Source organism: Leptonotus elevatus, chromosome 5 (genome assembly GCF_054856555.1).
Source record: "Leptonotus elevatus isolate MCC_2025b chromosome 5, RoL_Lele_1.0, whole genome shotgun sequence".
In the NCBI taxonomy this organism is placed as follows: Eukaryota; Metazoa; Chordata; class Actinopteri; order Syngnathiformes; family Syngnathidae; genus Leptonotus; species Leptonotus elevatus.
In genome coordinates this window covers 1,977,501-1,993,710 of record NC_141243.1, presented here as the reverse complement: position 1 = coordinate 1,993,710, position 16,210 = coordinate 1,977,501, and the positions used below count along the sequence as shown (strand labels likewise).

Here is a 16,210-nt window from a genome sequence, read left to right as displayed (position 1 = left end):
ACTACAGAAAATGCGTTTAAATAAATGTTAAGATTTTTTATGTTGAGCTCATGTTTGTTTTTTTCTGATAAATCTACTTTGGGGGTTTTGGAAGGGCAAATCCCACAAAATTTAATGTTTTTTTTTCTTAACTATTAGTCTTGTGAGGCTAGAATTAGCTGATAACTATGAGGCAGACCCTCATTATTAAAGACACTACTTCCATGTGTGTAATCAAATAAAACTACACTACTTTAAAACAAGTAGTTGCCATGACTGTTGTTGAAAAGCTATAAAAGTATGAAATCCACAAGAGGGCGCGTGGGAACCTCTTAAACTGTTCACTCAGATCCGTTGTAAATCATGTTTGTTTTTCTTCCAGTAGGCGTCGCTGTAGTTCCATTGAAATAACATCATTGTGTCACGTTCATACTTCCATTTTTGGGAGCTATTAAACCTGTACCTGTTTAAACTTATTCAACGTAATATCGTGACTTTAAAACTTTATTGGTTCAAAATAAAAATGATTAATTGAAAGACTCAAAGGTCATACGTGTGATTTACAGGATGACACGCATACGATAAACTCGTTAAAACGATGACGTCTTTCTATTGGCAGCTTTTGTTTACTTGAGGTGCGACCACGTGGTAGTGACCAGACGCACATGCGCATTGATGCCCCCAGACGTCGGGCACGTGTCTTTTGTCGGAGGCGCGCGCGGTCGAAAACAAGTCAGGCTCCTATGCTTGTGTTCTGCGCCTTCGATTGGCTGCCTCCTTTCGGCCCTGCCTCATCACGCCGCCGATTGGCCCGGCTGCGTATATAGTCATCACTGATTGGACGCTATTTGTAGCCGCGGTTTGGTAGCTAGGCTGCTGATGCTATCATGGTCCTCGACAGAATTCGGAGATTGTCGTTTTGTCGCCTCAATTAGTACACAAAACAGGCGCTTTCGGGTTTATTGAAGCACGAACACATTATGACTTTGTGACGTTTGCTCGATGCCAAAAATACAAATAAACGTGTTTAGACAAATGTTTGAAACACAGAAAGCAACCTGTGAACGTAAGAGTGACTAAAGTTATCGTCCTTAAGAAGGTAAACATCCATTCTATTGAAAGTTCGTCATAGACAAGGTTAGTTGAAAGGTCCCGTAAAGCGATTTGAGGACTACATTCCATTTGACATCGGATAAAAGTTGATGTTTCCGCATTACGTGTCGGTCATCATCAAACATTCCCGAAGGCACTTAAAGGCAGCACAAAGCATTAGGAAGGAAAGCTGCTTTATTTGCACTTTTCCGCCAAGTTTTGCGCCGCAACCTTTTGCTTTATTTTAACTCCTCGCCTCTGTCACGATGCGCCCGTTTGCTGTTTCTCTGAATTATTGATCACCGGAGACCGGAGCAGAAACCAAACGAGGCCCGCGGACTGCGTGGCAGCTCATGGCCGAGAGAGAGGCGCCGTCGTCCCGCCTGACAAGCCGCCGCCGCCGTCGTCCGCCCGCGAGGAGCCACCGGACAACCGAGGATCATCCTTACATGACCGTCGAGTCAGCCTAGACCGGCTGCCGCAGCCTGCATGGGACGGTGATCCTCCGGGCGGGCTCCCTGGGAGTCAGCGAGTGTTTTCGGGGGTGAGTGACGTGCTTCGGAGGATAACGCTTGCTGGTCCTTGAACGTCTCATTAGGATTTCAGACCCTTTTTGGTTCACGATGTTCTCGCTGTTTTGTTTAATAATTCATTGTTGTTTTGCGTTGGGGATGATCATTTTAAAGGTTGTGAACACGACAGACAAACAGGGTCGATTTGTTGTCGCTTTCCTTGCGTTTTACAAGAAAAGCAGCCTGATGTCGTCTCTGCGGTGTTGTTTACGTCCCTCTTGCCACTGCTGCTGTTTTCATTGAAGTCAGCTCGCCAGCTGCATTAAAAAAAAAAAAAGGTGCGCGTGTCCGTACGATAGTGACGTCATTGACACAACTGAGCTCAGCTGTTTTTGTTTTATTTGAATCGCTTGCGTAAAGTCAAAACCTATGTACCACAGTGAGACGTTTTATTGATTGAGCCTTTCTAAAATTAACCCAGTGTGTGTGTGTGTGTGCGCGCGCGCTCGCGCGTGTGTGTATGTGACTTTAATGTGACCTCAGCATGCTCTCTGCTCATATGAGTGATTAAGTATGACAGCATATCAATTTTTTCCCCAAGCAGTGACGTTTCATCTTTTTCTGCATTCATTTATTTTGTGACTCAAATGACAAGCTGCGATTTATAACGAAACTGCACGAGATAGGAAAAGTAACATTATATGTGTGTGGGGTTTTTTTTACACGTGAAATTCATATTCTCCTCTTGTATTTATTTACACATCCGGGTACCTGCTTGCTTGCCTACCACTCTTCCTCCCGCCCCTCTTTTGGCGCGTTCAGGTCATATAGGAAATTATGGTACCAGTAAACACGACGACCTGGAATGCAAAAAAATATATGTACATATGCGACGGAATTATCAGTACAGAATTAAGAATACGTATTTAAAATATCCACTCCTCTTGAACATTTTAGCAGGAAACACGTGCTAGCTCATATATTGACCATTTTTAGTCAAAACGTGAATAATTAGATCCAATTTTTACTGAATGTCAGCAATACACGCTAACATACTGTATCCAATAACATAACATTGAATCAGTTATTTATAATTTACTGGTGACCAATTAAAAATGTATTACATTTTTCTTCTCACTCGATGATTGAAGGTGATTCTGGGGAGAGATACAGTTGTAACCGTTACTAGCACAGAAAGATTCCTCAAATCTAGATGTGAAGAATTTATCTATCTGTCTCTGTCACACAAAAGACAAGGTTAATCTTGCTAATAATAGCGCCAATCAGGATAATCAGATTAAGAATATGCTGCACACCCGTCATTTAAAAGTAGTTGTGAGTAAATGAATACCAAATGACTGTCAAAACAAGCTACATTTAATGTGAACACAGTTGGTTATACTAAATCTGGTTAAAAACAAAAGCAGGATACGTCGGGGAAAAAAAACAATGCGTAGTTTTCCATCTTTCCCGGGGGGACGTGAAGGCAGCGCCGTTACTGATTGGCCAGCACGGCCGTCAATCACCTTCGCAGCGCCCTCCCGCGTGGCTGACGTTTTCGTGCCAAAGCAGGCAGGCCAGTGCGAGACGCGCACAACAAAAGACAACAAAAGCTCGCGTGGGGGCCAAAATGCGAGTCGTCGCTGACCTAACACTTACCCACTGACCCGACACACTTTCACACATGGACCGGAACCGAACACGGTGACTTTTACGAGGGCATTGTGACGACAACAAGGAGCTTGTATTGCGTTCGTGTGTTGTTTCCGTGCTCGACAGGCTGTCGTACCTCTCAACATTCAGGTGCGTGACACTTTTTTTTGTTAATTAATGATTTTTCGTGCAGTCATGTTCGTAAAATCCTCCCAACAAATACAACTCAATATGTCTTGTCGTGGTGGCTTCACGGATCAGCAGACAAGCTGGGAAAAAACGACCACGCTGTTGCTCCGACCTGAGTTGTCGTCGAAGAAGAGACACTTAAGTGCTTGATTTGATCGAAAACAAGCGAGTTTTGTTGGTAAAAGTCTTGTTTGCTGTCGAGGAGGCAGTGAGCCTTTTGTCTGCACTTCACGTGTGAGCGTGTTTCTTTGTTGTTACTTGAACTGCTCACTTCCTCTTTTTTTTCTCTCTCTCTCACCTGTGCTGCCAAACAAAAGAAGCAAAAAAGACCATGACAAAGTTTGGGTTTTATAACATTATTGTTGTTGTTTGGTGACAAAATAGACGTCCACGTTGGTATAACTTGATAAAAATGTATTTCGTTAGCACAATACGAGCAATTAAAGTGTGACAACATAATTCAACTTCTAAAAACTCTATAATAAAAGGTGGTGTGGGGTCGGGGTGACTTCAGGTGTCCGAACCATGCTCGGAAAAAGCAATTGTCTCATTGTTGCCACCAGTTCACAGCTCACTAGCTTCGTCTTAGTTTACTACCTCAAAACGAATTAATAGTCGACGTTAACAGTGTGATAAAAAATGTTTGTGTTGTACCATAACATCAATTTTAACTGCGTGACAATGTAATTAAACAACAACAATAAATGTGTCGTGGTAGCTTCAGTTGCCCGAACCGTGCTGGGGAAAAAAAGCAACGTCTGACGCCTTGTTGCCACTTTTGCAGTTGACTTTATCTTGTTCTCAGTGTCAGTCAAAACAAATGAGCGTTGCGGTTTGGTGGCTAATTTGTCGTCGTCGTCGTCGTTGACGTAACGTCACTCAAATTTCTTGGCGTTCTCCTATTGTGCTAACTTAAACACAAGTAAAATGTGCTTCGTGGTTGCTTCGGGTGCTCTAACCGTGGTGGGGAAAAAGGCATTTGTACACTTTTTTTTTTTTCACCTGCGGCTGAGAAATTAGTGAGGCGACGAATAATTATTTCGCTTAACAATGTTGACTGTCGTTCGTTGTCGACGTTTAAGCGCGTTTTTAAACTATTTGTTTAACGAGAGCAGGTATGGTCAAGTAACAAACTAACAAAGGCATCGTGTGGCGTCGCGGACCCAATAAACAAAAACAAAAAAAAACTTCTGCAGCTTCACGAGTGACAACAAAACAGTAGACGCGTTTTCAAACGGCGTTTCGCGTCGAACAAGCCGTCGAAAATGTTCCATGTCGTCTTACTTGACTTGAGTTTAGTGTCACATTGTTGTCGCGAGTGGGATTGCGCATGCACGGCAGCCTTTGTAATCACCAGACGGTGAGCAGGAGTGCGCGAGGCTTAATTAAAGTGGACTAATTAGATGAGGAGATGAGAGCTGTCTGACACACATGCGCATTAAACACGCACACGCATGCACGCACATTGTTGATTGACCACTTTTGTGCGAGTGTGTGCGCCGCACACACACTTCCTGTTGAGCTCTTTGTTTTGCTGTCTGGCTTTTTCTACCTTTTGTAACTCGTCGCTACTTTATTATAAACGTGTGTGTGTTTTGTGTTGTCTCGCGCAACAATAATGTGTCTTTTCTGAAAATGTACTTTGTGCAATAGTAAATGTTTCCTCTACACACGCTGAAAAAAAGCCCTCACAAACTTAATTTCCTCCATCGTAAAGTCGACTTTTAATAAAATCGCCCAGTTAAGACGTTTACGTCCGTCTTTTGTCTGTAAAAATGTTTTCTCTCGTGAAATACACAAAAGGAGAAAAGTGTGAAACGGCGCCCCCTGTAGGCAGCCGGGAGCCAGTCAACAGCAAAGGACGTCATAGTCCCGCCCCATCGAGTTTGATTGGCAGTAGGTCCCTGAAGGCCTTGCAGTGACGTCATGTTTTTCCCCTTTATAGATGACCGTTTCAGAGAACGTGTGAATCCACTTTGATGATATATTCACTTGGTATCTTCACGAACATAATGCGAGAATATGAACATTTACACCCCCCCCCCCCCACAAAAAAATTATACATTCCTTCCTAAATCTTTGAGAATTACTACCCATCTTGCAGGGTCTTCTGTTGGTACGTAAAAATCCCCCCAGCACTAAATGTGGGCAATAATTCCTGGTGTCCAAACACAATATTCCTTTAATAATTGTAATACTCGTCGTTCCTGGAATCTGGCACGCCGAGTTACTGTGACGCAAACGTGTCATTTACGATCTCACTGAGGCGCTCGCCGTGTTTTGCGATGTCGCGGCGCTTGTTTTTTTTTTGTTTGTTTTTTTACGACAACGCGACAAAGGCGTCACGCACTCTTTGGTCCCCCCCCCCCCCCCCCCCCCCCCCGGCAGGCGCGGCGTCGGCGTGGAGCTGCCACGCGCCCGAGCCCACCGGCACCACGACGGCCCTGGCTTGCCTCCTGCGGTGTCTGTTCTGCCAGCAAGTCCAGCGGAGCTGCAACCCGTCCGGACCGGACGCCGGCGAGGAGCTGCGGCCCTCGGACATGGTCAAGATGACCAAGTCCAAGACCTTCCAGGCCTACCTGCCCAGCTGCCACCGCACGTACAGCTGCATACACTGCAGGGCGCACCTGGCCAACCACGACGAGCTCATCTCCAAGGTATCCTCGCTTTTAAGTTGTCCGAAAAGCGGTCGCGCCTCAGTTACCGTTTTTGAAATGAGCTCGCTGCGTTTAGTGGCGGAAAAAGAGAAGGCCTTTAAGACCAAACGGTCTGGTTTCTAATCAGGCTTTCAAGCCGGGATCAGGGTTTCAAACCAGGGTTTAGTCCTTCAAAGTTCAAAGTTCAAAGAAACGAGAGTTCGGCTTTCAAATTGGCCTTTTGAGCCACTTGTTATGGTCTCAAAGTTACAATACAGATTTAGGCTTTCAAATAAAGATTTCAAGACAAGCTTTGGGGGTTTAGATTCGGGTTTTAGGCCCCAAGTGTTATGGTCTCAAAATGGGGTTTCAAGCATAAGTGAAGATTTCAAGCAATGGTTAGGGTTTTCAGTTCCAGATGAGTTTTGAGCTAGGGTTAGGTCTTCAAAGTTTCAAGACAGGTTAAGCGCTCGCAAATTGAGGTTTCTATCCACTGTTGTGGGTTGAATTCTTTATTAGGGTTTCAAGCAAGGGTTAGTTAAGCCTTCAAAGTAGGGTTTTAAACTAGGGTTTCAAATTGGCCTTTTGAGCCACTTGTATGGCCTCAAATTCAAGTTACAGTACAAATTAAGGTTTCAAGACCGGTTTGGGGCATTAGAGTCGAGTTTTTAGGTCCCAAGTGCTATAGTCTCAAATTCGGGTTTTCAAGTCTTAAGTGAACATTTCAAGCCATGGTTAAGAGTTTTCCGTTCCAGATTAGTTTTGAGCTCGAAGTTAGGATTTCAAATGAGTGGTTCAAACGCAGGTTAGGGTTTTAAACAAGGGGACTCTTTCAAAACAGGGTTTGTGGACAAGCTTGGGTCGGGTTTCAAGACGGCTTCGGCTTGCCAATTGAGCTTTTTATCCACAGTTATGGTTAGAAAACTGGATTAGGGTTTCAAGCAGCTGCGGTGACGTCCGAGCTGTTAATGTGTCAAGCACGTGGTCGAGTTTTTGTGTCGCTTGCACGCCGCCGCATCACAACAAATCACGGCGTCGTTCGGACCGACCGGGAACGCGGGTGCGAGCGGGTGCGAGGGCCGACGCTCACGTGATCCTTTTTTTGTCTCTTTCAGTCGTTTCAGGGCAGCCAAGGAAGAGCGTATCTGTTCAACTCTGTGTAAGTCTCACACGTCCATCATCACAAATTGGACGCGGAAGCCGCTTTCATTTGGCAACATCACAAATCTGTCGTGAAACCCGACGAAAAGTCGCGAAAAAAAATATTTAAAAAAAGGATTTCGACCATCCCTCATAACCAGGCTACTTTTTTTTTTGGTCAGCAGAAATCCAGTTCCGCATAGCAACATGACATTTGGCAACCATGTCGTTTATGAGCTGACCCGCAAAGGAAAGACGTAGCCATGCCCAAAATATACAGGAAGGCGGCCATTTTAATTCATGGTGGCCATTTTAGACTCAATTTCCAAGGTCCTTTGCTAAATCCTCAAAGCTAAGTCCACTTAGATCAAATGTAGTGATCGAGAATAGACCCACATAAGTCTCAACAAGCCGTACCTGAAGTAAACAGGAAGTTTTTCAGTTTGGTTCGAAACGGCCATTTTAGGTTGAATTTGGTCCCATCAAAATCAAAAGTTTTGAAGCTCTCAGAGCAAGAAGTCTCCCGAGGCCCCGCCAAGTCTGCCATTTTATTTTGAAGCGGCCATTTTAGATTCATTCAGCCCATTTCCTTTAAAGTCTTTGGAAAATCAAACCCCAACGCCAGTTTTAATTTGACAACGTAAATCGTGTCTGTCACGAGTAAAGTCTCAAGAAGACATTCCCAAAAAGACAGAAAGTCTGCTCTTTGGGTGCAAACTCAATGATTTCATGTTCAATTTCCTTCAAACGTGTCGCTTGGTTGACATTCCTGTTTGGCGGCGCAGGGTGAACGTGGGCTGCGGTCCGGCCGAGGAGCGGGTTCTCCTCACGGGTCTTCACGCCGTGGCCGACATCTACTGTGAAAACTGCAAAACGACGCTGGGCTGGAAATACGTGAGTTGGCGCACACGCTGACGCATGGAACGCTTTTTGTATTTTCTGTTGCAGACGATTAATTATAGCGCTTTTAACAACATAAGATTAACACTGTCATCCATGTGGTTTTAAATTTATTTTAAAACAAGAAAACTTGCTAGTGTGGCTAAGCTAACATTAGTATCCGTGTTTTGTCAAATTCCCTGTAAAACAAAACATGCTAATGTGGCTAAGCTAACATTAGTGTCCGTGTTTTGTCAAATTCCTTGTGAAACAAAACATGCTAGTGTGGCTAAGCTAACATTGGTGTCCGCATCCGTGTTTTGTTAAATTCCTTGTAAAACGAAACATCTAGTGAGTGTGGCTAAGCTAACACTGTCATCCATGTGGTTTTAAATTTCTTTTAAAACAAGAAAACTTGCTAGTGTGGCTAAGCTAACATTAGTATCCGTGTTTTGTCAAATTCCCTGTAAAACAAAACATGCTAATGTGGCTAAGCTAACATTAGTGTCCGTGTTTTGTCAAATTCCTTGTAAAACGAAACATGCTAGTGTGGCTAAGCTAACATTGGCATCCATGTGGTTTAAAATTTCTTGTAAAACAAGAAAACTTGCTAGTGTGGCTAAGCTAACATTAGTATCCGTGTTTTGTCAAATTCCTTGTAAAACGGAAAATGCTAGTGTGGCTAAGCTAACATTGGCAACCTCATCCGTGTTTTGTCAAATTCCTTGTAAAACAAGAAAACTTGCTAGTGTGGCTAAGCTAACATGAGCATCCGTGTTTTTTCAAAATCCTTTTAAAAGAACATGCTAGTGTGGCTAGAGCTAAGCTAATTTTAGCGTGTGTGTGTGTGTGCATGTGTTCCAGGAGCATGCCTTTGAGAGCAGTCAGAAGTACAAAGAGGGAAAGTTTATCATCGAGCTGGCTCACATGATCAAAGACAACGGATGGGAGTGACTCTCGCGCTCTTGGACGCTCGCCTGTTTAACGGCGACCACCACATGCACCGCCCAAGAAACCACTCCCCCCATGGTATTGTGACATCATCACGCCGCAGGAGGCGACCCTGCTTTAAAGCAACTCATCGTGTCATCACGACATCCGCTCGCGGGATAATGATGGACCACTTTTTTACCTTAGCCGCAAAGCGGTTAGCATCTACTCGCTGTTTTTTTTTGTTTTTAATCTTCACGTGACGTGTGGCAAGCGCAGACATGGCTTTGAGAATATGTAGCAGTGGCGAAGGAGCTAGCACGCTAGCGAGCCGGCAGCGGCAAACTTAGCAATTTTGGCGAGCTAGCGAGTTGGCGAGCTAGCGCGCCAACATTGGATTTTATTAGCGATATTAACCCAATTTTGCTTTCTTTTTGGGTATTTTCTTTCCCAAGTTTCAGATCATGTTACAAAAACAGTCAAAGCAGTATTTATCCAACATAAATATATGAAATTATGACTATATTAATATTTAAATATGAATATATATATATATGGAGAAAGTCGTAGGTAGTGTTTGGCTAATTTGAGAGTGGCTGGTCCCATTTGATAAACTGATTGCAGTTCCATGGAAAGACGTTATTTAGTGCGTAGATAAACATATATTATAAATTGTCGACGTCGCGCCCGCGTCCGCCGCGTTCCGGCGGCGGGGAGGGGCGGGCGGCGGGGCGGCTGCTCCCCCAGCCGCGGCGCGCGCCCAGCCCCGCTTCGCACCCCAGCCCGACCGACCCAGATATTATATGCACACACAGAGTCGATGTCTTTAGCCGGCATGCACACGCGTGTATTTGCATATGGTGTGTGTGTGTGTGTGTGTGTGTGTGTGTGTGTGTGTGTGTGTGTGTGTGTGTGTATACTTTGCACTTTGCGGAGCTTCTGCTTCACATCAGCTTGGAGGTCAAATGGCGACGAAGCTACGTTGCATTTATGACATTCTCGGGTTTTGTTTTTTTACAGTTGCTGCGATTGACATTTTTTTAATGACTGATGACCAACAGTTCGATTTTCTCATTTTAACAAGGATGGCGCGTTCCAAAAGTTTTTGACGGATCTTTTTTTTTTGTTACTGTTAAACTTATTTGAAGTTTATCTTGTGATGGACAGTTACGTTTTCCCGTTTGACTTCTGTGGACATTTTGGTCGTCACATCCTTGTTTTAATTCCTCAACTGACTCGAGTTTTATTTTCTTGAGAATTGAAAATGTCATTTTCTTGCTCTTTCATGATGGATAGTTAAGATTTTGTTTAACTTCACTGATGAAATAGTTACAATATTTCATTTCGGTGTGTTGTGGACAATGACTACATTTTTATATTTTATTTGTGCGACGATAACAGTTGCAATGGTTTTTTTTTGTGATGAGTCTTCCGACTTTGTCTGGTTTTACTTGTGCAGTTAGTTACATTTTCTTGTTTTACTTGTATGAGGATTGACAGTTAAAAATGTTTTGGGGTTTCTTATATGATGAGTTTTGGCGTATCCTGTTATTTATTCTCTTGACAGGTCATTTTATCGTTTTACTTGTGTGAAGGACAATCTGTTACGTTTTCCAGTTTTTGGCGATCGGGTAGTTTTTTTTTTTTTTTTTGCTACAACTCGGGGTTTTTTTTATTTTTTTTATGAATGTTGTTTGATTCGTTTTTCTTTTTTTGTGTATGATGGTTATGACGATTTGACTTTGTTTCAACGTTTTATCATCTTTCTTCGGTGAGGGCGCGCAGTTGCAAAATTGTCTCGTTTTTCTTTTGACTTGTCTAACGGACGCTTACGAAATCTTCTGCTTTTGTCCTTTTCTGATTACCAGCAGTTTTCATTGCACTTTACACTCTGGAAGTTTGATCGCCTTTTGGCCTCCAAGCTGCAACCAATCACATGGCTTCGCAAAAAGAAAAGAAAAGAAAAGCTCCTTATATGTACGTTGTGCATCCCCCCCCACTCCACCCCCTCCCTTGAGTAAAAGGACGCTCCATCCACTTGTGCACATTTGGCGGGATGAGAGAAAAGTGATTGATTACTTTGCTGGCGAAGGTCAGTTCGATCACGCCAAATTTTTTTCCCTCCAATCCTCAAAAAAAAAAAGTTTGTGTTAAGCATTAGCAACTCTACTTGAATGACAAACCGTGAAGAAATTGTCCCCCCTTTTTTTGTACATAAAGTGACATCATATTTAAGCTTTTTATACGCATATTTCTACCAGCTTTTTTTTTTTCTTTTCTGGCCCCAACTTGAAGCACTTTGGTGTGCGCGCGCGCGTGTGAAGCTAGGGCACTTTTGTTTGCTTAGCTTAGCTTAGCTTAGCTTGTTTATTTAGTGCTGTGTTTGGATGTTGAGGGCGAGCTGGAATCTCCCGCCATCATCTCGCCCCATCAGCCATTTTGGAGGTCCTGAAGTTTTTTTTTTTTGTTAGGCCGCACACTTGATTGTATTTCATAATATTTATTAGCATCTTGCTGGCCTTAGTGGTTGTTGCGTTCCCAAATCAGGGCTCCTCGCTTTTTTTGGGGAGTGGGGGGGGGGGGGTAGCAGTGGGTGTATAATATATCATTAAAAAAAAAAAAAAAAGGCTTTCTGGACAGAAGCGTTTGTTTTGTTTGCCCTGACATCCCTGCTTGACGGGTAAATGGTATGGTAACTGTCAACGGTGCATTCAAGTGCTCGTGTAAAGTCTCATGGCCTCACTGTTTACAGTTTCATGTTTTATTATGATGTACCCGCCGACCAATGAGTCAAAACGGTGCATTTAAGTACTTGTACAAAGTCTGGAAATGTCACACTTACAAAACATCATGGACTGGAGACGCTTGATTTATTATTTTCTTCCTAAGCTTTCAAGTGCTCATGAAAGCTATCACTTGACTTGGATGTTTTTACCCCCAGTGACTGATATCCCTTAAAAAAAAAAAAGGTTTACTTCACTGACGGTTTGTTTTCCTCACCTTGGCGTCTGCCCTGAGCTGCAGCTGTCTCAAACTCCACACAGCATTCAAGTCGCTCGTGTAAAAATCAGAAACTTCTTCACGACTCGAATGTTTACACCTGTGACTGGCTAGAAAAGAGAAGCGCTTGTTTTGTTCACCCTGGCAATCACAACTTGGTATGGTGCGTTTGGGCACTCATGTAGTCTGGGACTAGTAAAAAATTCATTCACCTGGCAACCCCACCAAGTTGCAACTGTTTGACCAATCAATGTTGTGTTCAAGTGCTCAAGTCAAGTGGGAGGTGTGACATGATCTTTCTGTCACCCAAATAAATAACAATGGACAAGGGGGGGGATGCTCGATTTGTTTTCTGCCATGTCCCATCTAAGCCGCAGCTTTCCAATCATGCAAAAGTGCATTCACGTGTCACTTCAAAAATGGGAAATGCCCAATGACCTTGTCGTCTTTGCAGCTGTGAGTGGCATCTGAAAATAAAAAGCGTCATAAATTGGAGGAATATTTGTTTGCTTTACCCAGACGTCCTCTTGAATCAAAGTTGGTAAACATTACACCGTCCTTGTTTCAATCCTATTGATCCTCTAATAAGTTTGGGAGCCCATGGATGCAATTTCCCAATCTTTCAACGGTGTGTTCAAGTAACAAAGTTGTTTAAAAAAATAATTGGCCCAGACAAAAAGCATTTTTGTTAACCCTGGTACACTCACGAACGGCAGCTTTCCAATCAGTCAACGGTGTGTTCGGGTGCTCACGTAAATGAGTGAATTGTCACGTGACCTCGATGTTTCTACTTGTGACGAGCTTCTCATCCAAAATAGCTCCACGCACAAGAGAAGCGTTTGTTTCATTGACTTGAGCCGAGCGTCTCCCGCCCGCGCCAGCTGAGCAGCAGTTCACCAAACTGACAGCGGTGCATTCAAGCGCTCCCTGGGAAACTGCGGTTGTGTTGAATCTTATGTTTATGAATGCCACTATTTAAAAAAAAAAAAATCGATGGATGAAAACGTTTGTTTTCTGTCACCTTGACGCCCCCCCCCCCCCCCACCGAACCACAACCCACCAACGGTGTGTTTAAATCTGGCAAACATGATTTCCTTGTGTTGTAACTTCATCCCCGATTTAAAAAACAAAACAAAAGGATTGGAGGAGCGTTTGTTTTATTCACCATCCCCGTACAATGGTGCGTTCAAGTATTAAGCGTAAAGCCGCGAACTACCACAAAAACTCAACTGTTAGCGTTTGCTTCGGTCCCCCTGCTTAGAAGGACCTCCATCTTGGCGGCCACCATCAGTGGGTACAAAAAAAAAAGGGGGGGGGGGGCAGGTCCAGTAGCAAAATCAAAAAATGTGTGGAATGTTTATTTTGACAGCAGCAGCGAGGACGGCGGCAATAAGCAAAAATGTGTTCTGCTGCTGCCGACTTGTTTACTTGACGTCACGTGACACCGGCGAGCGCCGTTAACATGTCGAGTCGAGGTGGGCAGCATGTTCTATTTATATAGTGACTATTCTGATGATTCTTTTATTGTTCGTGCCTGTTTTCTTCATTTTCTTCTTGGGATTGTTCTGATGCCGCTTTTGATTTGCTTCGCATTCTGCCTCAGTCGACTGATGACGTCACGCGTCGTGTCTTTTCATTGGTGTAAACTATCTGATACCACAATAAATTTTCAATGCTAAACACTTGATGACCTTGATTTACCTCCGCCAAGGAGTTGAGTGTTACTCACGTTTGCATTTGGTGACAAAAAAACAAACAAAAACGTAGAAAATGCATTGTTTGAGAAAAAATATTATTATAAAACTTGTTTTCTTGAAAATCACAATACAAAAACACTTAAAAAAAAGAAACTTTGACTAGTACAAATTTTTACTTATTTCTTAAAAGAAAATGTTGCCCTCCAAAAAAATCCACTTTTCTCTCCCCAAAGAAAAACTTTTTAATGATTTTTTTTCTTATACAAATCTTAAATTGGTAAAAAAAAAAAAATAATAATAATAATAATAATAATACTCAAAATTATTTTAAAATGGGGCAGGGTTTCATTTAGGATCTTAAACTTGAGTTAGGGTTTCAAAATAGGGTTTCGAATGAATGTTTCTGTTTCAAAGTAGTCTTTATATTAAGGTTAGGGTTTCAAGATAGGGTTTTAAATTAGGGTTAGGGTTTCAAAGAAAGTCAGGTTGTAAATCAGGCTTTCAAAGTAGGGTTTTAAATTAGGGTTAGGGTTTTAAATTAGGGTTAGGGTTTCAAAGTAGGGTTAGGGTTTCAAAGTAGGGTTTTAAACTAGGGTTAGATTTTCAAAGTCAGGTTTTAAATTAGGCTTTCAAGTAGGGTTTTAAATTAGGGTTAGGGTTTCCAAGTAGGGGTTTAAACTACTGTTAGACTTTCAAAGCCAGGTTTTAAATTAGGCTTTCAAAATAGGGTTTTAAATTAGGGTTAGAAATTAGATTTTTAAATTGGGGTTAGGGTTTCAAAGTAGGGTTTTAAATTAGGGTTACGGTTTTAAAGTAGGGTTTTAAACTAGGGTTAGATTTTCAAAGCCAGGTTTTAAATTAGGCTTTCAAAGTAGGGTTTTAAATTAGGGTTAGGGTTTCAAAGTAGGGCTTTAAACTAGGGTTAGATTTTCAAAGCCAGGTTTTAAATTAGGCTTTCAAAGTAGGGTTTTAAATTGGGGTTAGGGTTTCAAAGTAGGGTTTCAAAGTAGGGGTTTCACGTGTGTTATATCCTCCCCGCCCCAAAATCTAAAATCAGTCGGTCACCTCCGGATCCGCTGTGTTTTGCGCACCATTGGTTGTTACATGAAGAAAGACTTCATGTTGGTGTTTCCACATCTTTAAATCAGTCATGTGAGGAGTCTTAATCATGTGATCCCGCCCACCCTATGCAGTGATGCTGTCGCCATGACGACGGGATTGCCCCCATCTGTTCCCCTCAACCGTTTTAGCTGTAAACGCTGTAAAACCCTGTAAACCCCCTTGACCGCTCTAAATGCTGCTGCTGCTATTTTGAGATGTTTGTGATGTCATCAGTGGGAGGGGTCAGCTCTCTTGCCGATGGCGGTGAGTCACAGTGGGGGGGGGGGGGGGGGGTCTGTCTGGACACTTGTGGTGCCGCAGTGTTGACTCCCAACAGGAAAGCGGATGCCATGTTGTTTTGATTCCTTTAGCGGTGACGTCATCATACACCCAGGCAACGCGGTGACGTCATCATACACCCAGGCAACAGTCATTCTGCATCCACCGTCGCCATGGTGACGAATGGAAGCACTGCATCGGCTACGGTGGGTGATTGACAGTCACGCTGACCAATGAGAGGTAGGCAGAGTAACGTTAGTCAGTGGGATGGATGAAGATAAACAATGAAACGCACCTCGTTTGACTCCTATGCTAATGCTAATTGCTAATTGTGAATGTTTGAACTCTGTTGTTAAAAAAAGTAGTCACTTTTTTTTCACTTATGATTTCACAAATAAAAATACATTTTAAACAAAAACATTTTAGAAATAAGTGACTAAATCACACACACACACACATATATATATATATATACATATACATACATATATATATATATGTGTGTGTGTGTGATTTAATTAAATGTGAAGGGACCATTGAATTCATTACAAAATCATTTAAAATAATTAAACATTTTAATTTAAAAAGTAAATGTGATCATGATTTATTCATAAAAAATGGGCTTAGTTTTATTTAAAATATTTTCATAATTTTGATACATCTTTATAAACGGCTGAAAAAAATTATCGGCATAGAAATGATCCTAAGTGACTGCCTTAATTTATATTTTTGAAGCCCACTAAAAGTGATGATCAGTACAGTATTAACAATTTGAGTGCCGTATTACAGAAACAAATCAAAGAGCAATTTTGTTGATAATGCCAACAAACCATAAAAAAGTGTTATCACTTGCAGACAGATCTCCTGATTGGTGTCTTGCTTTTGATCTGAGTTTCACAATGGTCTCCTTTAGAGATGCAGCGTGACGCTTTCATGTCGGCCTTTTTAAACGCTGCAAATGAAGACTGCTTTAACATGCGCGCAGAATTTGTGTTGCTTTCTTTGAAGGCACATTTCAATGATAACAGGAGTTCAAACCTGATCAACATTCTCACCTTCATCAGGTCCATTAGGATTTTTTTTTTTAAATGTCACTTTCATCTAGAACACAGCTGTTGAAAGC

At 42.4% G+C, this 16,210-nt stretch overlaps 1 protein-coding gene across 3 annotated transcripts; it reads left to right on the top strand.

Annotated features, from left to right (window-relative positions):
- The first annotated feature begins 1,123 nt into the window (after window positions 1-1,123).
- Window positions 1,124-13,693, top strand: ypel1 (yippee-like 1). Of its 3 annotated transcripts, none has more exons than XM_086076684.1 (5): window positions 1,124-1,615; window positions 5,814-6,082; window positions 7,177-7,220; window positions 7,987-8,095; window positions 8,945-13,693. In XM_086076684.1, the coding sequence occupies exons 2-5, from the start codon at window positions 5,966-5,968 to the stop codon at window positions 9,032-9,034; spliced, it is 360 nt and encodes a 119-aa protein (XP_085932810.1). In that variant the 5' UTR covers window positions 1,124-1,615; window positions 5,814-5,965; the 3' UTR covers window positions 9,035-13,693. The 3 variants fall into 3 exon arrangements, with proteins under 3 accessions (XP_085932810.1, XP_085932809.1, XP_085932811.1); XM_086076683.1 differs by lacking the exon at window positions 1,124-1,615 and adding an exon at window positions 3,140-3,386; XM_086076685.1 differs by lacking the exon at window positions 1,124-1,615 and adding an exon at window positions 3,432-3,659.
- The last annotated feature ends 2,517 nt before the right edge of the window (window positions 13,694-16,210 follow it).